This window comes from Ambystoma mexicanum, chromosome 3p (genome assembly GCF_040938575.1).
Source record: "Ambystoma mexicanum isolate Mex_15411 chromosome 3p, UKY_AmexF1_1, whole genome shotgun sequence".
In the NCBI taxonomy this organism is placed as follows: domain Eukaryota; kingdom Metazoa; phylum Chordata; class Amphibia; order Caudata; family Ambystomatidae; genus Ambystoma; species Ambystoma mexicanum.
In genome coordinates, this window is record NC_090925.1 from 215,845,547 (window position 1) to 215,870,904 (window position 25,358).

At 47.6% G+C, this 25,358-nt stretch overlaps 1 protein-coding gene across 2 annotated transcripts in view; it reads right to left on the reverse strand.

Moving 5' to 3' along the window:
* Positions 1–25,358, reverse strand: part of CHD4 (chromodomain helicase DNA binding protein 4) — a 497,532-nt gene that overhangs the window by 364,812 nt on the left and 107,362 nt on the right. For both annotated transcript variants that reach the window (XM_069650684.1, XM_069650685.1), the window contains exons 3-16: positions 21,643–21,767; positions 21,188–21,373; positions 20,478–20,596; positions 20,012–20,253; positions 19,720–19,844; positions 19,378–19,513; positions 19,070–19,251; positions 18,574–18,807; positions 9,509–9,712; positions 9,105–9,307; positions 8,711–8,842; positions 8,427–8,523; positions 8,028–8,219; positions 7,409–7,609 (exon numbers count right to left, since the gene is read on the reverse strand). In XM_069650684.1, the coding sequence (XP_069506785.1) occupies positions 7,409–7,609; positions 8,028–8,219; positions 8,427–8,523; positions 8,711–8,842; positions 9,105–9,307; positions 9,509–9,712; positions 18,574–18,807; positions 19,070–19,251; positions 19,378–19,513; positions 19,720–19,844; positions 20,012–20,253; positions 20,478–20,596; positions 21,188–21,373; positions 21,643–21,767 (2,378 nt within the window). The remainder of the gene's footprint in view (positions 1–7,408; positions 7,610–8,027; positions 8,220–8,426; positions 8,524–8,710; positions 8,843–9,104; positions 9,308–9,508; positions 9,713–18,573; positions 18,808–19,069; positions 19,252–19,377; positions 19,514–19,719; positions 19,845–20,011; positions 20,254–20,477; positions 20,597–21,187; positions 21,374–21,642; positions 21,768–25,358) is intronic.

Here is a 25,358-nt window from a genome sequence, read left to right on the forward strand (position 1 = left end):
GGATGCTACGTTCGGAGTCCACACTCCGTGAGCAGTTTGATGGGATAGGTGCGCCCCCCATCCAGTGAGGGATGAGTCTGTGGTTATAGTGGCTTCCGCCGCGGGTGTGGCAAAGGGTTTCCCTTTTCCCATGTTTTCCTTTGTCCACCACCGTAGCGAGAGAACCAAGGCCTGCGAGACCACCACTAGATCCTCCCATAGTCCGCTGGCCTGACACCACTGGCTGTTGAGCCACTCTTGCACTGGGCGCATGCGCAGGCGCGCGTGAGGTACCAAATAAATACAGGATGCCATCATTCCTAGCAAGCACATTGCTTTGCGTACCGTCACCTCTCGGCCGGTTACATATTGAGGGATCTGAAACAGCATGTTTTGGACCCTCTCTTTGGAGGGGAAGACAAGGCCGTCCCTTGTTTGAATTAGAGCCCCTAGGAATTGTTTGATTTGACTGGGGTCTAAACTGGACTTTTCGTTGATGGAGAAGCCCAGCTTGAACAAAAGGTCTACCGTCTTTTGGGTATTGGAGAAGCATGTTTCGTAAGAATCCCCTGTTATGAGCCAGTCGTCGAGGTAAGGGTAAACTGGGATGGACAACCTGCGCAGGTGGGCCGCTGCCACTGCCAGCACCTTCGTGAATACCCTTGGTGCTGATGCTATACCGAAGGGTAGCACTTTGAACTGGTAGTGTTTGCCCTCTATCATGAACCTTAGGTATTTTCTGTGCGCTGGCAACATTAAAATATGAAAGTATGCATCTTTCATGTCCAATGTTGTCATGTAATCTCCCTGAGAAAGCAGTGGGATCACTTCCTGTAAGGTTACCATACGAAACCTTTGGGGTTTGATAAACTTGTTCGCTGGGCGCAGATCTAATACAGGGCGCATGGTTAGATCCTTTTTGGGTACAAGGAAGTACACTGAATAAATACCTTCCGTTACCTCAGATAGAGGCACGACCTCTATGGCTCCTTTGTCCAGCAGATGTTGTACTTCTTGGAGAAGGATGGCAAGATGTTCCGGTGTCATGCGACGTCCCCTCGGGGGTCTGTAGGATGGGGAACTGTTGAATTTGATACAGTATCCGTGGGCTACGGTGGAAAGTACCCAACGGTCTGACGTTATCTCCTCCCATGCAGGAAGAAAAGATGTTATCCGGCCCCCGACCGGTGTTGCATGGGAGGGGACGCGAATCTTCGCGTCACTTGGAGTTGTTGGGGGCTTGGGAGCCTCTGGGGGTGGATCCCCGACCTCTCCCCTTACCCCGGCGTTGGCCTCTTTGGCTGTACTGCCCACTATTGGTCTGGTAATTGGTGGCAGGGTATTGTTGATGTTGACTTTGTTGTTGTTGCTGGCGTTGGCCACGAAAAAAGCGTTTGTTGCCATAGCCGCGTCTGGTAGTGGGCCTAGAGATTTGGTCAAGAGTCTTGATAGTATCGAACTCTTTTTTAGCCATCTCTAGAGCTTCATCCACCGGTTTTCCGAAGAGGTTAGAGTCTTCGACAGGTTTATTTATCAAAGACGCCTGTGTCTCCGGTTTAAAGCCTGAGTTGCGCAGCCATACATGGCGTTTTAGGAGTATTCCCTGCACCAGGGAACGTCCCGCTGTTTCTTCCGCGTCCAGAGAGTTTTTTACAATGCTCTGGTTCACCTGGGTTCCTTCGCCAATAGTTGAAAGTAGGCGTGTACGTAAAGGCTCCGGTGCTTCCTCGGCGTCCTTGCGCAGTTTGGACCACTGCGCGTCTGCGTAGCTAGCAAGCAAGGAATTGTTGTTCGCAATTCTTGCGGAGAAGGCAGCCGAGGAAGTTACTCTCTTTGCAAGGGCATATAGCCTCTTGCCCTCCTTGTCAGGGGGTGCCTCACTGGTGGAAAGTGGTACCCCAGCCCTCTTTCTAGTATTAGATACGACTAGGGAATCCGGTATGGAATGTCCCCTAATGTAGAGCGGGTCTGAGGGTGAAGGAGTGAAAAGTTTTTCAATTCTCGGATTGACCCCTCTGATCAATGCGGGAGTGGACAGCGAAGGGATAATTCTTCTCTTCACTGAAGCGAGGAGGGGAATGGTCTGGCTGACCGGGGGTTTCTCTTTAATATCTCTTTCTACAAAGTCCAATTCTGGAGAGAGCTCCCCAGTGTCCAGTTCGAAATGCGCTGCAGCTCTGCGCAACAGTGCATTGAAAGTGGGCTGATCGTCGATTGGAGACGTGTTCCTAACCGGAGAAATGTCCGGAGGAGTTAGGTTTAGGACATCAGTGTCGGAACATACTGATGGGGATTGCCAGGGGTGCGAAGGTCCTTCTTCTGGGTTTTCTCCGAAGCCTTCTTCTATAATGTCTGGGCTGTCTTCCAGACATTCCTCCTGGTACTGTCCTTCATTGTCCATGAAATCATCTTCTTCCTCCAAGTATTGTTCCCCCCCAGTGAGGTCGTATACCTTATGGAAGTCTGAGGCTGTGTCCTGCTGGGGATCGACTAGCCTCGGATTTTTGGCCCTGGGGTCCTCCCGAGACCCTTCTCTAGTCCTCTTGTGAGTTTGAGAGGTCTGGGTAGTCAAACTTTTCCATCCTCTCCATACAGAGGTGGAGTCTTTCCATAGTTTCATGGGGTACCCCAGAGCGGTCTGGCGGGGGAAAAATAGAGTCATTTAACTGGAAATGGCTCGACCTCTCCCAAAGCGTCGAGGAAAGTGTCCCGTCGCCCTCCGAAAAACCTTCAGGTGTGCCGGGTGACCCCCCCGATTGAAGGGGGTAGTCCCTGCCTTTCTTCGGGCTTTTTCGGCGTGTCTTTGGACTTATGCGTAGCGCTCGACGTGTTCTTCGGCATACGCTTCTGGGCGTCGGCTACAGCGATCCTTGCCAAGCTATCGGCGACTCGTTTGTCGGCGACTCGTTTGTAGGCGACAGCTTGTGTTTTCGACGCTATGGGTGTCGAACGCTCTACGGCGGTCTGCGCCTTCTGTTGATGCGCGCCGGCCGATGGTTTGGGGGCGGCGCCCTTATTCGCCGAAAGCCCAGTCGCTGGTCGCGGCTGCGAGAGGGGCTTCGAACCCGAAAGGTCCGAGGAGTCCGCCGGTGGAACCTGCGTCTCCTTGGGCGCCGAAGCTCTTTTCGTCTTAGACGAAGAAGAGCCGTGGGTTGTGTGCTTATGTGTGTCTTTGTGTGCGTCAGTGTCGCCGGGGTGTTCATCCCCATAAGCAGGGCGTGAGCCGAGCCCGTCGGGGCCGGGGACAGACGACGAAGCGCGCAAGCGCTCTTTAGAGGGGGTTTCGACTTCCGTAGCGGAGGTCGTGTTATCGCGTTCCTCGTCACTGTCTGTGGTAGAAGCGGCGGGTGAACCTTCGGCCTTTGACATCGCGTAGGCCGCCCACCTTTTAACCCTACGGTCTTTTAGAGTTTTAGGCTTAAGAAGCCGACAAGCCGCGCAACCTTCCTCCTTGTGATCGAGGGGCAAGCACCGGTTACACCGTGAATGCTTGTCCTTCCAAGTAAATTTGCCTTTGCAAAGCGGGCAAAACCTAAAGGGTGTCCTCTCCATAGCCGAGGCAATAAATCGCGATAAGCACCCCAAGGGAAAGGAAGGGGAAAGGGAAAGGCATTCTCAGAAAGACCCAGAGATGTCCCACGACCCCACTCTCCCTACTGTATATGGCCTGCGAGGCCAGGCCACGTGTTCGGCAGCGCCGAAGGATTTCCTCCGCTCTACCCTCCGTCGAAGATTTTCGCTCGGCGGAGAACAGCTACAACTGCGACGAGGGAGGGTTTATTAATATTATGATAAAAAAACGACCAAAGGTCGAGGGTTGCAATGTCTCTCGAGGAGCTCCGCGTGAAGGCGACCAGAAGCTGGGCGGAAAAAAACAATCTGAGGGACCTCAACGCGTGAGGGATTGTGGGTACAATACACGTCACTATAGGGATAGTGTTTCAGACACGCCTTTTCGACGTCCCCTTTTTCGACTACGAAAAACAAAATGCAATACTCCGCAGTGACCACTGGATGTCGGACCTATGCACAGCATGTGCTTCTAAGCAGATTAACAAACATCAGAAATATATATATATATAAAAAAAAGGGTTGACAATCCCATTACCTGCAAGCAATAACTAAGAATGGTTAAACAAACCTATAGAAACTGGACAAAGAACCGTAAACACCAGAAAGTGCAAGAAGATGGCGAGAGAATGCTCTATTTACTTAACGCAAAATGATTTGGGCGGCGCTGAGCCAACTTGAGACCGGCTACAACAACTCTTTATGTAATCTGGTTCCAGAGCGACAATGGGTGGCTTATTTGTCTAAAAATGTTGAACCAACGGGGTGCAGAGACTTCATCTTGCCAAATACCAGTTGGCCCTGACATTCAAACGAACAGGACATCGAGGAACTTACATCATCGTCCTCCAAATCTAAAACTGCAGGCCCAATGGTCTCACCTATCGGGTTATTAAAAAAGAACCCAAAATTGTGGGCAAAGCTGCTAAATCATCTCTACCAGGAAATCCTCAAGCATAGGGTTTTCCCTCCATCATGGAAGAATGCACTAGTCATTCCATTCTTCAAGGGGGGCTATCGGTTAAGTCTGGTAAGCTACCGCCCAATCGCCCTCCTCGACATTGACAGTAAAATCTTTATGCGGCGGTTGCTAAAAAAACTCACATTCTGGGTGGACTCTAGGCAGATCCTTTCTCAACACCAAACGGGCTTCAGAAAAAGGCTCTTTACCAGCCTCAACGGACTCATTCTGAACCTACTCAGTGAAAGAACTAATGAGAAAGGGCACCCCAATTTATGGGGCTTGGGTTGATCTGTCAAAAGCATTCAATCTAGTGGACAGATCCCTTCTAATGGTTGGGGGATTCCAGCTTCCCTCTTGGCAATGCTTAGAGTTTCACAAGAACACCACCATAAGGCTGAGGCTGGACGATTTGGGTCACTTGTCAGATATAATACATGTTTTCAAAAGGAGTACGGCAGGGATGTCTGGGAGCCCCGTCCATTCTTCAACCTATTCCTGTCAGACCTCGGTGACTTCTTGGCCTCCTCATCATTGGCCAGTCCCAGGATTAATGGGAGGACAATACATTGGTTGGCTTATGCGGATGATGTAGTCCTGCTGGACAGCTCAGCGATTGGTTTACAGCGCCTATTGTCTAAACTAGGCAAATATGCCACACTAAATGGGATTATAATCAACCCTCTGAAGTCCAAGATTCTAGTATTTAAACATCCTCAAAAGAACTTGGGCTCTAGAAACTGGACTCTGGATGGAAAAGTTGTCCCCCGTGTCGATGAACTCACATACTTGGGCTATGAATTTCTAGCTTCTCCAGCCCAGACTATAGTGACTCCAGCAATTTGACAAAGCCACCAAAATCACCTCGCAGATGAAGAATTTGAATGGAAAATTCTGAAAATGTTCATTACTTCCACTTATTAAATATTTTATAGGCAAAGCAGTCCCGGTCCTTCTATATGGTCTGGAAGCGAAGCCCCTGCTTTGGAACTTTGATTGGAATAAAATTGAGGGTCTTGTGGAAAAAATCCTTACATCTCCCAATGTGCACCCCACTTGTTAGTCTGCAATTTGAACTGGGATGGACCTCTCTGGGTTGTCGAGCAGACTGGAAACTTTTGTCTTTATACCGCGAAATAATAACAGCAAGCCAGTCCACTCTTTATTTTGATGTAAATGAACATCTTAAAAAAAAAAGCAAAATCGAAGCAACTTCTCGGTTTAGAGAAGAAAGTGGGAGGTATCTTGCTTAGGCTTGAATTGACATCAGAAAGCCTTGCTCTTAATCCCATGAAAGTAAAACAACTGCTAGAAATAAGATTGGATTTCCACGATTGATGGAGTAAGGAACCTTAATCCTCCAAATCTCCTCCTAAAGGTGGACAGAAAGCTGGGCACTCTCCCGCGCTATCTTCAAAGGTTTCCTGGAAAAAGTATAAGAAATAATTTTCTAAGACTGAACATAGCCCACAGTGGGGAAATTCTGGTTCGAAGAAACCAGAAGGACAAAGCAAAAAAACTCTGCAGACAATGTGACTCACCAAGCCAACAATCTCCGAGACGAGATTTGTGGCCAAAGAAGAGAGCCCATCACATGATCTTTTCTGGGACAGACTGATCACTGGCCAAGAAATTATGCTCACGGCTGCAATTGTAAAGGTTCTGGAAAATGTTTCCATACTTTCAAGTTATTAAGACACTGCCAACCTAAATGAACATAGAAGGCCTGGATTGGTTTCCCCCAGCAGCCCCCGGTTTCTTTTCAGACTTTCTCCTGGTTCTATTTTTGTATATATTTGTTGTCTTATGTTTTACTGTGGTTTTGTAAATGTTTTTCATGTAAAACCAAACCAAATAAAAAATAAAATACAGTTTGTATTAATCTTTTTCTATGTTGCACCTCCAAATACATAGCACTTGCCCATTCTGAATGTCCCAATGCCTATTAAGAATACCAATTCGGTTTGCTCATCTACTCACTCTCCCTGCATAAGAGTGCTTTGAAAAGCTTGTTAAGTGTATAGGAGCTATATAAATGACATAGTTTGGCTTTGCCAATGCTTGTGCGTGCAAGCACTCCGAAAGTTGGGACACATTTGCTGCCCTCTACCACTGAACAATCCATTGGACCCCAGAGACCCTACCTTCCTTTTTTCCAGCCTCACAAAACTGTATGAAACTTTGCTGAACTTTTGTGTACAAGGCCCCATACATCTTAGGAATGGACTTCTCAAGCTAGTATTGCATCTCGGCAGACATGTAGTACTTCGAATACTCACCTTCCTTTACAGGGAATTGTATATGTATTTTGCCCATCTCCAGTGATTGTATATATGCATCTTTAGTGAGGTGGCCATAAATAAATCAGTATTTTTATAACTGATTTTTTAAGTGTTATCCCTGACTTTGCACTGGGTTTACTCATCGGGGACCCCTTACCAGATCACCACCTCTGGAGACATAGCCTAAACCACTCGCCTTGCTACCTTGAACTGGTTTGGCTACAGCTCCCAGAGTTGTATTATAGAAAATCAGTCCTAACATCTCGAACACCCTCCTTTGTTCCTCCTGCAAACCTACTTGTGCCAATCCCACCCCTCTCCCAACCAACCTTACATGAAATAACAGCGAAACAAACAGTAAGCCTTCGGGACATCAGCCTAAGCACTTAACAGATAAGCAGATGACTAAACAATAGCGGTAACAGCTGAAAAGTTAGTGATTGCACAGTAACCAATCCATTCGAAACCATTATGCAAACAAGATATTTCATGCCAAGTCATCGATCTTGATGCCCCCCACATACCCCAGTCCTTTTCAATTCAGTATAATAAGAAGTTTCCAGACCAGTGTACACACACACAAGAAGTCTTCAGTTAACCAGCCTTCTTTACTCACCCTCATCCGGGAGGCTTTCTTTCCACCACGGATGGCATTGTCTTCAAAGGAGAACTCGTTCTCTCGGATGACCGCTCTGCTGTCCTTGTCTCCCACATAGGTAACCACATACATGTCAGGTGCCCACATTTCAAATTCACGCTCCCAGTTGATTATGGTGGATAGAGGGGCGCTGACCAGGAATGGGCCCTTTGAGTGACCCTATGGAACATAAATTGAGGGTCAGAGTTAGCTCTTCCTGAGCATGCAACTTTAGTGCGAGAGCACTGCAAAAGGGAGGAGTCTGCGACTTTTTAAGGAGAGAAATTGCAGAGACAGATGTTTTTGTTCAATTCTGAAAATGCAGTAGAACTACATAAACATGAACTATGCTTGTAAAGTCAATAATGAAGTACATACTTTTAGCTTATTCATATTTTGTCAACACCAATCTATACACCCTGCCGGTCCCCTTGCAGTCAAACAAAACTCTAAGTAGCCTTTCACATCATGCTCTGGACATTAGAGTAATTCCAAAACAAGTCTCCAAATACTCAGCAAGAACCTGCAGCTTTGAGGTGTTCCCGGTTTATAAAATAATAACATTTTATTAAAAAGAAATAAGATTCTGCAGACTTACCTCTTTGTACAGAGAGTAAAGAAACACAGCTGTTTGCACAGTCTTGCCGAGACCCATCTCATCAGCCAGGATAGTGTCTGTGCCCTGCGCCCAGGAGAAGCGCAACCAGTTCAGACCCTCCAGCTGGTATGGGTGAAGTGTGCCACCGGTCACATCCAGGTACTCCTGTTGACGATCATACTTCACAGTGGGCTGTGAAAAAGGGAAACATTAGAACATTTCTCTGTGCCAGGTAATGCTAGGTCTGTGAAACACTATCAGGAAACAAGATTTTGTAAAGGAGAGGGGGTCAAGAAGTCTGTTTTGCTCACATTCTGGGCACACTCAGTACAGTTTCCAAAACCATGGGCAAGATAAAAGATCACTGACCATGTGTACACATCCATAAAAAACACTTACATCCACAATTGGGGTATCTGGTGGTCGCTCTAGTTTTGATAGCTTCACTTTCTTTATCTTTTTCGGGGGTCGGCCCTCATCACCCAGCATCAGCTCCCTGAAGTGAAAACAAATATATAAGGGTGCAATGTGGGACACACTCAAATACAGCTCTGAATAAGTGATCACAATCTGGAGAGACTGACACATGGGAACAAGTGCCTGTCCTGCTGTGACCACCAAATCCAGTTCCTGAAGAACTGAAAGGGAAGCAGGGGAGACAACCAAAAACTCACAGCAGTTACCTGTGATTCCAGTAACTCTGCTTAAAGACGTCAAAGTCCCGAATTTCAGTGTCCTCAGACTCCCACGATGCCTGGTCATATGCGAGATCCCGCCACTTGACCAGATAGTGAACATTGCCCTTCTTGTCAATGCTAAGAAAGAAGCAGAAAGCAAATCAGGCCCAGCTGTGAAAGTCCAAGTAAGATCGTTGGGGTAGAGGAAGGGGATAGGGGATTTGGGGTAGTTTTGGGTTTGGAGGGGGAAGCTCAGAGGAATGAAAAACAAAGTGATTGAAAGGTGCTAGACCTATGCAAGGAAGAACTGATAAATGTAGGCGATAAGACGGCAAGCAAGCTGACCCAGTGAGCCGGCACCAGCTAACTGATGTGGGATGAGGTACAGACTGAACATTACCTGTGGTTCAGTATTCGGTGAATAATCATCCATTCTGGCTTGATGCCGTAGCGGTAGAATTTCTCCTCCATCTCCACATACTTGGGGTCCTTGTTCTTTCGCTTGCGGGTCTTTTCCTCTTCGTCACCATATTCACCTGGAGGTTCATCCATGTCATTCTTTCGCTGGTAGTTGCGGAACATTACTTGGCAGTGAATTTCCAGCTGTATAGGGCAGGATCAAAAGGCAGATCAGTAAAACAGTCAGATAGCAACACCGGAAATCAAAAACTGTTGTAGAGTAGTGGTTAGGAAATTCCTTTCCTATACAACCCCCAGTGACTGGAATTAACATGCTCACTAGATGGCAATGCCAGAGGGAAGGCCAGCCGCTCACCCTGTAATGTATGCATCTCAGTAACTCACCTGAAGCTCTGTGACCCAAGAGCAATGCCAGTAGGACATTGCATGCCACTTAACGAAGAACTCTCGTTCTGGCCTGCCCACCAGGAGCTTCGGCGGTGGGGCATCTGGGTCATCAGTTGGAGGCTTGGGGACCTGAGTGGGTGGTGGTGGTTGTCCCCACTTCCAAGTCAGAATTTTCTGGATCTTACCCTTTAGTGGTGGGCACTGCAAAAATGAGGAAAAGGAAAACCAAAAGGCATTATGGCATCAGACTGAGACAATGCCTTCGCAGCAACCCAACCACCATCACATTCATTTGCAGGCTTTGGTCAACTGGACATTCATCCGTTTACAAATTAAATCAACCTGCAAGCGTTATAATTATGACTGTGTAAATTGACCTACAGCATATTACAGTAAGCTGCATAGGTGGCATTTCCTTAATCTGTAGACGTCCCCTCTGTCAGATGGAATGTGATCACATCATTTGCAGTTTATCTTAGCATGTTGGATTTACTAGTCCGGCATGAAACTTAGCAACCATTCTTGCGCTCGTACGACAAGCAGCAGAATCGATCAGACGAATTAAATGCTCCTTTATCTGAAACGCCAGTGTTCAGGCATTCAACCATTAGCTCGAGTTCAGTTTCCTAGGTCAAATTTTGTTTGTCCTGAGCCCAGAAACAAATTAGGAATCTTTGGCAGGATCACACTTAAAACAGGCATATTCCTGATCAGATTTGGGCAACCTTTTCAGCATTATCCAGTTGCTCCGTCTAAGGCACATACTCTAGCATTGGCACAGTCAAAGGGTTTAAATCTCCTTTGGCTTAAGTGACACCCTGGGAAAATGACTCCTGACTCCACCCACCGGCGCCACTCCTCGGTCCCCATTGATGCAGCGACAATATTAACATTGCCTAATGACACCAGAATTATTAGGTGGGGGGGGGGAATGGTGGGATGTATGGAGGAAAGGGGACTATGGACTAAGAGTATGTTAGTCACTATGGTGAGTAACTAGTAATTACTGTTACGTCCCGTCCCCTTTCCTCCATACTGCATGGGCTATTACAAGTGAATGTAGCCCCAGAGTGGACAGGAGATCCACCTTAAGAAAACAAGTTACTTAGAACCACCTGTATGAAAGCAGTGTCTGATTTAGAGCTTGCATTCTAACAGTGCTTACAGAAAGTCGCTGGAGACCTAGGTGGCGCCCCCCCCTCCTGATGACCTGCCATGGGACCAGTCGCTGGACAGCGTCTGCCGTGGCCTTGGCTCTGACAGCGTGGGCGTGCATGTTAGCTGGAAGTGGTTTGTGCTGCCCTTCATATGCCTCCTTGATGGCCACAACCATCCACCTTGCTATAGAGGACTTGGATGCCTGATAACCAGGCCTGGATCTCCCCCCTTGGTCCTGTCTAGAATTTCAGAGTGCATCTGACATCCAGACAGTGCGAGACCCACTGAGCACGGTCCTTTGGATTAGCGAAAAAGGTAGGTAAGACTATCTCCTTCTTCAGATGGCAAGCAGAGACTACTTTGGATAGGAACACGGGGTGCGTTCTCAGTACCACCTTATCCTTGTGAAAGGTTGTGTAGGGCTCTGAAGCCACCAGTGCTTGTATCTTGCCGACTCTGCAAGCAGAGGCGATACCGACCAACAGAGCTGTTTTAATGGTGACCAGTCTGATGTCCGGGGACACCATTGACTCGAAGGTTTTGTACGCCAGTGCATCCACACTATATTGAGATCCCACACCGGGTGTTGCTTCTTGATGGGCAGGTAGAGCCTGGTGAGGCCTGCCAGATGCCGATTGACCACCGGGTTGGAGGAGAAAACATCCTCCTGCAAATTACTATAAGCGCTGATGGCTGCCAAATAGGTGCAGCATGTGTCCACCTGCACCCCTGAGCGAGCGAGGTGTGCAGAAAAGGAGAGCACATCGCCCAATGTGCAAGTAAGGGGGTCAATTTCCTCAGTACGCCAAATGAAAGAACCTAGTCCATTTACACTTGTACTGGGTCCTGGTAGCCTTGCTCCTAGCCTCCTGAATAATTTCCAGGTTAGCCTGTGACCGGCTCAGATGCTTCAGTGTGACCTGCTAAGGTACCATGCGGATAGCACTAATTTCTGTGGAGCAGGGTGGATGACCCTTGCCCCCTCCCCCCCCCCCGCTGCGAGAGGAGGGGAGCTGGGCCCAGCGATAGGTGAATCCGAGGCCTGTCCAAGAGGCTGAGGAGCTCAGAGAACCATGGCCTGGAAGGCCACCACAGAGCTATCAGAATGTCGGGGAGGTGAGAGGATTCCCTTATCTTGCAGATTACCCTGTGGATCAGTGGTGTGAGCAGGAATGCATACGCTGTCATGCCATTCCATTGTATTGTATTTGGAGTGTGTCTCTGCTATGAGTGCTGGGGTAATGGGGTAACCATCTTGAATCTTTGAAGAGGGAGGGAGAGATTGAGGGTGGAGAGGTCCAACACAATTGTCAGGCCAGCCTGGTTCTTTTGTATGGCGAAAATCCTGGAGTATAAGCCCAAGCCTCTCTGGGAGGTTGGAACTTCCGGTCGCTCGTCAAGAGCCAGGCCATGGATTTCCAACAACAGAGTTGCTGTCCCAATCTGTGGGGGGGGGGGGGTTGGGTCTAGGAGAGGGAGGAATCGGTAAGTGGTACCTCGTGGACACCACTCAAAGGATCCAGAGATCCGTGAACTTCTGGTGCCAAAACTGCATGAAGGGCAAGCCTGCCCCCTACCGGAGACAGGTAGGGGCGCATCATGCCTTCTTTCCCTCTGAGGCTGTTGCGGAGGGGGACTGAAAGCCCTTGCCCCCTCCCCCTTTTTGTTGTTTGCGCTGGTGCAGACTCCGAACGGTCAGGCTGTCTAGACCTCTTTTCTTGGAAGCCCCGGAACCCACCAAATGGCCATCCTTTGTCAGAGCATTGATGCAACTGAGTGTACGCCTTGGGCGTGGCCTTCGTAAGGCTAGATAAAGACTTTGCAGTTTGTTTTTATCTAACTCCTCATCGGTGGAGTGAAAGGTCACCATCCTCGAATGGAAGGTCCAATATGCATTCCTGGACGTCTGGGTTGAATTTAGTAGCCCGAAGCCAGGCCGTCCTCACGTCTGTGGCAATGGAAATGGGCCAGTCAGAGGTGTATGTGGGCCACGGTGGACTTGTGTCCTGCGCCACCAATTTACCCTCCAAACATGACTGGCTCTGAACCGGCTGTTCTGGAAGGAAGTCTGCCATTTCCCGCCATAGCCTCGGGTTAATGGCTGCCAGTATGGCATCCGCGTTAGATTGTGGTGCAGAGAGGCGTTGGAATAAAGCTTCTTCCTGTACGCCTCCAAAATCTTGTCCTTGCCTAGCCAAGGACAAGGTGGCAGAGGATGACCAAGGCTTGGAGTAGAGTGACCCCGTAGCAATCACTGAAGAGTGCGGTTGAGGGTGTGCCAAAAACAGAGTGGATCCCCCTCCATTTGCCTATACTTAGCGTTGAGGCGCCGATTGACAGGCTGGCCCATGTGGTGTTTGAGCCACCCCCTTTTGGCCAGTGCAACCATGTCCTTCTACATCAGGATCCCTGTTCTAGCCGTGGGCGTAGAGTGAGAACCTGGGCAAGCCGTTCATGGAAGGCCTTGGCTGACGGTGTGTCCAGGTCTTCATACTAATCTGTGTCCACCAGGGCGTCCGGCTGGTCCAGAGCGGGTGGTGGAGTGTGGGGCGGTGAGGGCTGCGGTGTGGAGACCGGAGGCAGAAGCTGAAGCGGAGGCTGGAGTAGAACCGCCTGGACTGTGGGAGGCAGTGGAGCCAGAATCGAAAGAGCTGGCAAGGGCAGCAGGGGCCGAGCCGGGACCTGCAGTGCTGGAGCCATAGGAAGAATGACCACTAGAATATCCCAGGATGTTGAAATAATGCCAACATTCTGTTGAAAAACGTGAGCGAGAAGCCTGCACCAACACCACTTAAGTTCCAACTCCCCGGCAAAGTATTTGAGAGCACTGCAGTATCACAGACCAGAAAGATAACACAGCATTCACGCATCGGTCCACTCACTTGGATACAGACACTGGAGAATGATTAAGATTGTGGCAAAGTTTCAGACCACATTTACAGATGCAGAGAACAGGTGAGGAACATTTCCAAATTGACCAATGCAAAGATGCCTAAAGTAAGAATTCGAAAATCAAGTTAATTACACAACCAATTTGAACCTCACACACCGATGATTGCCTCAACCAGTCAGTCCAACCAAGGCCACATTTCCCAGAAGCACATAAATAATGGGGGAGAGAGCTGGGGGACAGATTAGCAAGGGCGAAGGATCCCAGAAAGCACACATTTTTCAATCATTTCTGGACACCCGGGGGCCACACTTTCTGGGAGAAGACAAAGCTCACCGTTATGATTTTGTTTTTGCTGTTTTTCCACTGATGGACTTCTATGGGAAACCCCATCTTTTTGTTACTGTATGCTTCTGGACCTGGCTTGTTGGAGTAAGTAAAGCGCTCAGCTTACAGGACATTTATCAGTCCTTAAACTACGAGTACTGGGAGACCTAGTCCCCCTTGTTGGATGGAAATCTTGTATTATTAAAAGATGTACACATCAGTGAAGTGCTGTCAGGATACTTTGTATGTTTATAACTTTTAGTAACTTCGTGGTTACAGGCACAATGGGTCCAGGATGGGCTGCTGGCAGCAGATGTTCTACTACGTTTGACTTTTTACGCCTGCGCTTTTGCATTTGAGCTCAATCCTATTAAGAGAACCATATACCCTATAAGGGCCATGCCAGGAGATTTTTGCATGTCCTTTTCCATTTTGTGCTTTGCCCTTCTTCCTGCGCTCAGTCCAGATTTGCCATATATGGGAAGCCCTTTGCCTGGGAAAGCAGCAGCTTTCTCAGGGGAAAAAATGGTTTGTGCAAGCCTCGTGTGGGAGCCGGAACTGCCTTGTCCAGTCCAGATGCAGCTGCTGGAATGTCTGTTGCTGGGCAGATGCTGTGGTGAATGGGTAGCCATGACCAGTTTGAATGGTGCAGATCCTTACCATTGGTGGTCCTGGCAAGCTTCCAGTCCACATTTGGATAAAAGGAGGACTCCTGCAGTCTTGCGACATATCGTTAGAGCAAAGACCCTGAAGAAGTGTAGCCACCGTCAACCCCTGCAGCGACCACATCAATTCAGTGCAGTCCCAGAAAAGCCCTGCTCCTCTCTCTGGTCTCAAGAAAACTGTTAGTAAAGTTCTCTTCGAGCAACTTTTCTTTCATATTTTATGGACCATATGTCCTGACGTTTTGCTGTGAAGTGAAGCATTCAACTAGAGTTTAGCAATCCAGTCTAACAAATACATAGTCAGTTCTTCGACTTGTGGTCTAATGGAAACAACTAGTATCAAACCCTGCTCAAGGATCGATGTCATCGGCCGTGTCCTTGGACCAACCACAGTACTGACCAGCTACTGACCTCGGCTACCTCCTCGCACCAGTCACCTTTCCAAGTACATCCTTGGAACTTCAGCTTGTGCTACAAGACACCTGCTCCTGCATTTTCAGGCTTCTAGTCTCAATGTCGTGCCGGGCTTGCTCCTTTTGTTCATATTTTTACCAGTTAGTAGTCATTTTTCATTGCGTTAGTTGGCCGTAAGTAAATGAGTATTTTTATACCAGCTTGTCCAAGTGTGTTCCTTGACTTTCACTGTGTGCGCATTGAGGATCCCCCTACAAGCTCACCACCTCTTGGGACTAAGCCTAGACGCCTCGCCTTGCTACCTTGAACTGGTTTGGCTGCAGCTCCCACAGTTGTCCCAGTCACAATACTAGGTCAGCCTTCTATATATCTGTCCACCAGACCAGAGTATAGAAAATCAGTCCCAACAGGCAGTTGTCAAAATGGTGATCCTGTTGCGGTTTGCGAAGCAGTAGTTTGAGGGTCAAGTTGTGGTATAACCCCCTCGTCTGAGTCGGCAAGTGACTCTCCAGGGGTTCATGTCGGGTCCCAGCAGCATGCAGTTAATTTTAGCCTAGCATGTGATTGACAGAAAGTAGTACTGGAGGGATCCCTCTGCATGGAATTTGCATCGCTCGCCGTCCAACCTGTTTTTAGGGAATCAGATCTGGTTCTCCAGGTGCTGTGAAACCCAATTCAGGGGCTCAAAGAGTGGGTGAATCCCTTCAAGTCTGCTCTCCCAGCCCTAGGAGAGTCTGGTGTAGAATGGCAGGTCCTGGTCTACAGAAAAATATCACCCCCCCGCCCCCTCAATGTGCCCTCAGTGGGTAGTGGCAGAGCTCTCCTCTGCCTTGGACTGCTCTTTATTCACACCAGTGGTGGGCGGCAGGGGGGTTTGTCAGTACACCTCTCCAAATAGAGGTCCAATGAATCATTATCGGGTGTTAGAGTAAAATCAAAAGTGGTGGGAGAACCCCTTTTAAAAAGGTAAGTCCACAGGCAACTGCACTAAAGCCAGCCTGCTTTAGTGTTCTAATCCCTGTTCTTGAAAGAAGTGGTCTTCACAAAATCCATGGCCGCCAGAAAGTCGATACCCAAGTCCATTGGCCTTGCTGCACACAGTCTACTGATCTCACACAACCACCACACCTAGCACTAGTATGCGAATACACACCACTTATTCCACACTGCCTGCACGCATACAGAGTGCACCCAAGCACATTTTACTACATTACTCTCTCCACTGACCTCGACTGTAGTCCTCGATGGCTTTCAACCCACAGCGCTTTGGAATCATACCAATGGTAACAGGTGGTATACAAATGCCCAATACAAATTTCAAAAATAAATCTGCTAAGGGTTATCCTTGATAGCACTGGTTTGCTTCATTGTGTGGACTCATTGGGGACCCCTGACCCCATCCATCTCTGACTAAGCCTTGACCATTATTCATTTTAACTTGATTGGGTTGGCTAAACTCCCAGAGTTTCCCCTATTCACTATAACTAGGGTGGCATCCTTAACTCTGTCCACAAGGCCAGATTTTAGAAATGCATCTTAAGTTTCCCCACTGCTTCCCAGAGAAGGATAAAAGGACACCTTTGCCCATTCACCTTGTCAACAGCTGGCTCTCAAAGGCCTGCTACTCAAGGAAGGAATGAAGCTCTGTAACGGTTTCCTTTGATGCTCCAAATCAGGTGGTGAAGCTCTGCCTCTCCAGAATGATCAGAAGGAACCTACAGCAGTGCTCCTTTACCCAGATCCAGTGCAGCAACTTAATCACAGTTCCTGCTGAAAGGCCAACTCTTCCGAAGCTCCTTATCGTGTGCCTGAATCGCTGAACCTAGAAGTGGGTACCCCTTTTCTGCCAGGACTGACTAATCCGATGAACCAAACCAGACTCTCTTTATCCAAGGTTATCTGGCAAGGTCTGGTTCCATCCCCCACCACACTGCCCCTTAGAACTGGGAAGCTCCCAGTCTCGGGAGGATATCTCAGAGGCAGCACGCTAGCATTGGAAGCAAGGCGAAATGAAGCAACACAGGTTCCATCCCCGGGTCCGCACTTCGAAACCATTGGGTATTGAGCGTGTTATAAATAACCTATTGTATCATAAACCTGTGTTGCCTCAATTCCTGCAACTGCACCGACAAGCTCTCACCAGTACGATTCTTCAAGCAAACACAATCGTTCTTCCATGCCGCTTCACAACCACCTCGGAAGCAGAATCCTGAGCCTGTGGTGAAAATCCTGAATAGATGCCCTGCCGCAACCTGTTTGCACTTCAGCTCCTCTGACCCCAACCTGTGAATCACTGATCAGGCATAACTCTTCCCAAGGGTGTTTGGGTCCTTCTGGCATTGCTGACCCGTCACTGGAACCCCTTGGTGGTCGCTTAACGTGAACAGCAATCACATCTGCAAACCACTGACCACATGCAACAGAAGCGATTTTTCGGTTCCAGAGTACTGCTGTACTGATCCTCTGGCGCTGTAGACTAGTCCTTTTTCTGGCTTTTTCTTTAACCCAGGTCACCTTTATCTTCAAGAGGCTCTTGAGTGTTTCCCTCCAACAGTATTCCAGGAACTGCTCCTTGGGGGCGGGAGAGGGAGGCTTCAGTAGCACTTTCCTGTCCAAAGTGTCACATACTTGCAATACTTGTCTTTTAGTCTCCTCTTGACCTTGCCAGCATAGATAGTGAAGCCGCCTGCTCCTTTATAGGTTGGACTAAAATGTACTCTTACCTAAAACGGTATTACTTACCCAATTTGCTGTGGCATCTTCGGTTTTACAATGTTACTTACCTGCGAGTATTCGTGTGTGGACCATCTCTCAGTGGGCATGCAATACCTGTGAACTCTCCCCCACTCCACTTCCTAAGAGTTAAGCAGGAGCTATTTTGTCACAACCAACAGTGAGAGTATGATGACTGAGGGAATTAGTAATAGTACCAGACTCATTAAGATCTGTTGATGACCCTAACCCCTGGGCGTTAAGGAAAGTCTCCACAACACCACTTTAAGCATGCCCAGTCTGCCACTAGGTTTTTGTGGAACAGGTTAATATTTTATTTTAGTCCCTGCCTCATTGTGGGCTTCTTTGAATGCTGAAAGGTTGTGTGCTTGAACACTCCTGTGAAGATTGCTTCAAACAGCAGCTATATGGGTTCCCAACATGTCCTGGGTTGGTGTTTTGGGTAACAAACCAGTTGCTTCCATCAGGGGTCATGGACTAAAATGACAACTATCCAATAGTTGAGAGCAAACAACCCTTTAAAACATGCAGGTACATTAGGAAAACCGGTTCAGACACCAAAATTAAGCTGTCTACATGTTGCTGTTGGAACCCTCTTATCAGAACACTTCAAGATGCACTATTTCCTCCTACCAATCTAACACTCCCAGGATGCAAACATACTATTAAGACATTACCCCTGTGACATTTAACACAAACCTCTCCCCCACCAGAGCTCAAAAACAGCCCTATAAAAATGAGACAAGAGCAAAACATGAAAAAAAAATAATATTAAGTCACCGCCAGTTCTACAAGAATCTGAAACTTTTTTGGAACCAAAAAGGGCCAAAGTGTAATGACTAGACAGAGATCTGAAAATGTAAACAGGAACTCACAGAGCAGCGTGGGCAGTGCCACTCGCCATTAGGAATCTCAGGCAACGGTGGGTTCAGGCAGTGGATGTGGTAAGACGAGGGGCACATATCGCAGCATAGCAATTCACCACCATCCTTGCAGACTCTGCAAAACTCCATATGATGATCATCTTCTTCTGGGTCCCCTGCACCATCCTCCAAATCATCCTCACCCTCCGAGTCCTCCTTGGCTTCCCACTGAACCCCTTCCTTCTCCTGGTATGGAAATGTAAACAAAGAGCTTTACAGCATATTTCTAAAGAAGGGGCCAGACTGTTAGTAACTGCTCCCTCGCAAGGTGCCAGGAGACCACACCCACGAAACTCCTCTCACTTAAGAGTCTTCAACTTTCCACCTTCCTCCTCCAGGATTTCACCACGCAACAGAAACACACACACAAGCACCTAAAACCTCACTCAAGGGCTAAAAGAATGTACCAACCCAGTATAACTCCCTACAACCCACAGACAAGACTCACACAGTGGGGACAGCTCCACTTGCCCTCAGGAGCTTTCTCCATGTCAGGGTCCAGGCAGACCATGTGATAGGCCCGGGGACAAGTGTCACACAAGATGATTTCACCACCCTGCTGGCACACCTCACAGTAGTCCTGGTGGTCTGTCTCATAGCCGTCAGGGGGCATGGGAGTGTCATCATCACCTGGCCAAGGGGATACAAGATGAAAGCAGTCAAACAGCAGCAAGTACTAGGAACTGGACAGGAAAGAAACGGGTAGGGAAAGAAAGGAAAAACTGAGCAAAAGGTGTACAGCAGGCTCACACCTACCTTTCTTCTTCTTCTTGCTAGCCCTTAGTTTCTTGCGGCTTCGACTGCTGCGACTCGTGGAACCATCAGACACAGAATAGCTGTTGATGCTAGCATCATCAAAATCAGACTCCACCTCCAAATCTTCTTCCTCACTCTTGAAAAAAGAAAACATGTAGTGAAGCACATCATTGCTTAGATTTGACACAATCTGAAAACGTAAAACATAACATTCAGCCACCACCATGAGTCTGTTTAACCTGAATACAGTCATTAATGGGAAAACAAAAGAACCGTTGATAACTGCCAATTTTAACGCCTGTGATATTCCTCCAATGCGCTAGTGCAGCCCACCCTACTTACCGAAGACCGCTTGCGCTTGGATCCAAAGGCTCCTAGTTTGATTTTCAATGGAGCAACCTTTTTGGCTTTTGGTTTCTTCACCTCTGGCACTCGAGGACTCTTTGGCTTCTTCCTGGCATTTGGACCTGAAAGACAAATAAATGAGTCTCAAGCACTACTGTGCCAGATCACTAGGGGCTAACACACCAAGGAATTACAGCCTCCAATAGAACTCCAAGTAAAAGGCCATGGCAGAAAAATAACTTAACACCAGTGCTTTGTGGCAAAAACTAGGAAACGGGCCTGTACTCACCTTTCCCTTCCTTGGTCTTGGCCTTTCGGATGGGCACATCAGCGGGTGGCACAGGTGGAGCCACCTCCGAAGTCGTCACCATGCTCTCCACCATGGCAACGGCAGCAGCTGCTGCAGCAGCTACCGACGCCCCAGAGCTGCCTTTAAAAGGGTTGTTGGTGCTGAACTCCCGCCATTTGGCTCCCAGGACCATCATCATCTTCGACACAGCAATCTTTGGGTTCTTTGCAGCAATGAGTGGCCTATGGGAAGAAGGGATGCAAAAATTAACAGGGAAGAGCCAAAGTGCTCACGGAGAGGAAGGTGCCAGATGGGTTGATCCTCCTTTGGCCCAGAGCAGTGATATTCAAACTGTGGGGATGGCCCGTGGATGTTCTCCGTGGGGAAGGGGCATGCAGTCCTTCCAAAAGAGGGGACAGTGACTGTTTCCCAACAGGTCATTGATCGCACAAGCGTGAACACTAACCGGACAAACTGGCTGAATGCCTTGTAGTTTGTGAGCGTTCGGTAGTCTTCCTCTGTGAACGTGTGGTCAATGTCCTCCATGCCCCAGTCCTCCAATAGCTGACCTGAAGACTTTGGCTCCTGCCAAAAAAATCAAAGTACGCATTAAGTGGGTGCCCTTCACAGACAAACTACAAAGCAGTATTTGTTAAGGAGACAAAACTGGAGAAACCATTACCAATGGCAACAGAACTACTTTCAAAGTACAAGACAAAGCAATCAGCACTACTGATCACATACACACGTTTACTCACAACCCCCCACCCCAAAAAATAAACCATGGGCACACAGGTACGTCCACCGCTTACACAGATATGTTTCCGATCAGAAGTACCAGCAGAGCAGTGAAACATGATAGAACTGTAAAAGTGTTACAGCCTGTTTAGAGAGAACCTTTAAAAGGTAAAATTGATCTTTTAATTTACAGAAAGACATTGCTTTTGGAAGTATATATTTTTACTCACCTAAAATAAAAAGTAAAATTTAAAGTAAAATCCCCCTTTGGGAATAGGTATGATTTTACTCTAAGTAGTTTCACTCCCAAACTCAAAAGCATAGAGAGCAACATACTCACTGCAAAAAGGTGGTGCCCTGAATAGACTGGAGAACCCCAGGGACTAGATATGGAGATTTGCACAACAAACTAAAACATAAGATGAATGCACCATTTACCTTAGAGTCGTCCTCATCCTCATCATCTTCTTCCTCCTTACGCTTAGCTTTGCTCTTCTTCTCCTTCTTAGGGGCCAGTTTCTTTTTCTTCTTCTTGCCTGGAGTATAGTCGCTGCCTTCACTCTCAGAGCGGATCTCTTCATCTTCCCCAAACTCCAAGCCTTCACCGGAGCTGTCCCCAAGGTCCTTATAAGAGCAGGTAAAAGAAATGAAAACGGGAATAAAAAAATAAAATTAAAAAAAAGGCTTGGAATCTAAAACATCGACAGAGCTTCAAAAAAATCCTTGATGCGACCTATGGCCATGCAAAACCCACACTCCAAGGTGTGTTCGATACTGCCCACACATTCTCTTGCTGACACAAAGCACTGACTTCCGACATCCCCTTCTACCGATTGTCAACCTTCGAACATGAAAGCATTTACAGAACCCCAGTTGTGAACTTATCCACAAACCTCCTTCTTTGGGCGCTTGGGCTTAGTGATCTTAGGTTCACGCAGCTTCTTCGGCTTTTTCTTTTTCTTGATCACTTTTGGAGTCTCTGGCTCAGACAGCTCCTCGTCCAGGTCTTCTTCAATCTCTGAGAGAGAGGGAGGGGGGGGGAGGAGGTGACATCAAATCAGCCTGACTTCCAATCATAAGACTGCAAACCCTATGCACATAATCTGCCATTAAATAGCTGTTTGTTTAAAAAACACATACGGTAGCATTGCGTAAAAGAGTATCGCTCTCCTGAATGAACATCACATCAAAGCAGATAAATCGCCAACAAGTTGTTAAAATAAGGATGTTCAGTGTCTCACTTGGGTAGCTTCTTTCAGTCATGCAGACCACACATTTGTGACCAGTGTAGAAACAAAAAAGTGTCTGTCAGTTTGTGTACTATGAAAGCAGAGCAGCAGCAAGAGTCTGAGCAGGACTAAGGCTCAATCTGCTTACTGTAATCATTCCACCCACAGTAGTAGGCAGGTAGTAATGAATCGCAGGAAAAGATTTGTCGGGTTTCTGTATGGCCAGAACTCCTTTTGGGGGCGTTTGTCCCATTTCAGCGATTCCCTTAACTTTTTGGTTATTCCTTACCATTTCACTTTGTGTCGCCATAGGGACTTGGACGCCCGCTTGCCACTGCAACCCTTTAATGTACGGTTGTATGGCAGCCCACAAAGCTCGTAGGACAGGGGTTCTTTTAGAGGGTTCTGAGTTATTACAGTCCAGAAAAATAACATTGCAAGACAACATTGATATTTGAATGCAACTTGCAACTTGAGATTGCTCACGATTCTTGTACTTTTGTACATCTACTGAAGGGCCAACAAAATCAAGCTGGTTAAAAAAATTAAAGAAATAAAGGAAAAGTAGTGGTTCGCAACTAACAGGATTCTGTGCAGTCCTGGTTCACCCACAATGGTTGCTCCAGTCATAGTAACGTTCTTGGTTGACTAGCCGCCCAGAGTTGCCTCTTGGAAATCTCAGTCACTGCTTCTGCTACTGCTACCCCAGGGGAGTTTGTGCAGGATGATCTGACGGACATCCTTGATGTCACCCCAGAAAAGACAGATTGTCCTTTTCATCCACCAGTCTTCAATGTTCCAGGATTTAAGTGCCAGATGGTGTCTTCAGCCCTGTAAAAGGCGGCATATACTTGCCAGTTTCCCCTGCCTCTTGGGAGCCGAATCCCGAGCGACTGGCACCATGAGTACCTGTCTCCAGGTCCAGTCATAGCCTTTGGTAAAATCTAGCGATTACCCAGGGTCCTGAAATAGTGAAGCAAGCCCTCTAATGCAGTTCAGAGACTTTGAGACCAGAATTCTGCTTGGTTTGCTTTCTTTCATGGGTCAGCTAGTCGCAATACTGCTATAAAATCTTTTTTGGGGGGTGTGGGGGGGGGGAGCGTTGTGTCTCTGGAGTTGGTGGCTTTGTCCGCACCTCAGAACTAAGTGCATGCCTATCTTTAACACATAACTGTGTCTTGCCTATGGGCTTATTCCGTCGATTCATATGGAAACTAGTCCAAAGTGACTTGAAAAGGATGCCATTTTGCTGGTCAACCTTCAATTCCTGGATTTTTTCATTAAAGCATGTTTTTTAATAGCATTTCCTCAGGATTAATAAATGAGTTAATGCAATAAATGCCTGCTGCCTATTGAACTAGATCCAACTCCTATTCTATTGTAGCAACCATTTCTAGTGAGTATTTTGAGACCATGTTGGTCTTGTATAAGGAGTCTAAATGCGTTATAACCTTTGGTGGCCGTTTTGTGCATTGGTGAACTGCTCCACTACCTCAGTGTAGGTGCTACATTGACTATATGGTTCATATATGTTTTAACTATCCTTCTCTGTGAAAGGATTAGGTGTATTCTTCCCCGACAGGCTGACCTTCCCATTCCTGGCAAAACAGCAGGAGGCGGGGGAGTGGCGTTGGCGGGCAGATTGTCTTTTTGTAAGCGTTGGCAACACCCTTCACAGAAGATCACCATGACGCAGGAAGCTGGCCTGTGAAGAGGTATTAAAGAGCACACCCAACGCTTGGCCTCACACCAGGGTGCTGCATTTCAAAGGGCCTTTGACCCTATTGAAAAGGGAGGGATTAATGTAGACCAGATTCTGCCATCTCGTTTCTCTGTCTCCATCCAGTCACCTACACTTCCTTTAGAACAAAGCACTTTGGGTGCAAAGTCAGAAGTGCTAAACCCACTTATTTTAAGAGCAGGGACTGGACCCCCATTAGCAGGCTAGCTTTAGTCCAATAACCTGTGGATGTTTACCTTAAAAAAAATAAAATAAAAAAAATTCAGGTCAGTCATGTTTTTCAATATGGCACCCAAGACCTGTAAAAAACAGACGCCTGTCCTGTCGACTTTGGTCGGTATTTCTTTTAGGAAAGGTCCTTCTTGTGTTTGTCTCTGAACACCAAACCAGGATTGGCCCCTTTGTTCACTGGCCTTTAGCAGGCTTCAGTGCTGAAGCTCTCCTCTGGCGCCAGGGTGTCTGGGGTAGACAGGGTGTGAAGGGGTGCCCGAAACTCCCTGTGCTTAGTCTCCTAGGAGACCTGAACGCACACTGGTGCGATTGGCCGGCTGGCTGTCCGGCAAGGACAGCCACCCTGCTGTTTGAGTGACAGTCGGGCTGGAACGAATGGGGTGAAAACGGTTTAAAAGCAGGTCTCTGGGACTTGGAAAGCAGAGCAGACCACTGGAATGAAAGAACCGAAGACTAGCTGAAAGAAGAGGACTGCTGTAACTCCTGGACGACCGGTGAAGCCCTGCTGCAGGTCCAAATTGCCTGAAAATCCATCGACAGAAACACTTCAATGTTAAATTCTTCCCTTGAGTTTGGTGGGAAGAACCAACTGGCAAGCCACCTGGACACCGTCCCTATCTGGTCGAATTTTCATCAGAGTGCTGTTGAAAAACGGATAGCCAGAGGGAAGGAAACCAGCTTGTGCACTTTAATGCACTCACACCTTAAACCGACGTCTAGCTTAAGTTTTTTCGCCCCCTCCCTGGGCAGTGCAGGAACCTCCAGACGTCCTCCTTGTCCCCACAAACAGCGAGATCTGCTCAAACTGCCAGGAACAACTGCCTCAGCTACAGCTCTTCATTGACAAGATACTGTGCAAACACGGTCTGGAAATCTTTTCGGCCATCGAGAAACTTTCCTCAACTACGAAGGCTTGTCCTTCCCTTAACATGCGTCAAACGTTTAGCCTAGCCAAATTCTTCTAATCTCTGTGGCAAAGACTTAACCGTTATCTACCAGAACTGTGCTATCCTACACAAAGACTGAACCATTGACTTTGTCCCAGGCCTATTGAGAGAAATTGCTGGTTGTAGTTAACTGAAACCCTTTGCCCTGCCTATGAATGTATTTGGACTCTCTATTCTTATAACCTTGTCTTTTTACCCCTTTATTAATATCTGGAGTGCCATTTTGCTCCCACTTCAGGGGAGCTAAACTTGTTAGTTACTTACCGGTTGTGTAATTGTAGTATATCAAGTGTGTGATATTGAGCTGCTCTTGCTAGTGTAATGTTTTCAAACTGATGGTGTAAATAAATGTATATTCTTTTACCAAGAAACCTTGAGTTAGTGTATATTTGAATCACTGTATTAGTTGGTCCTTTGTGTAACTTGTTCTACTGCTCACTCAACTCTTGAGATAAGTCTGG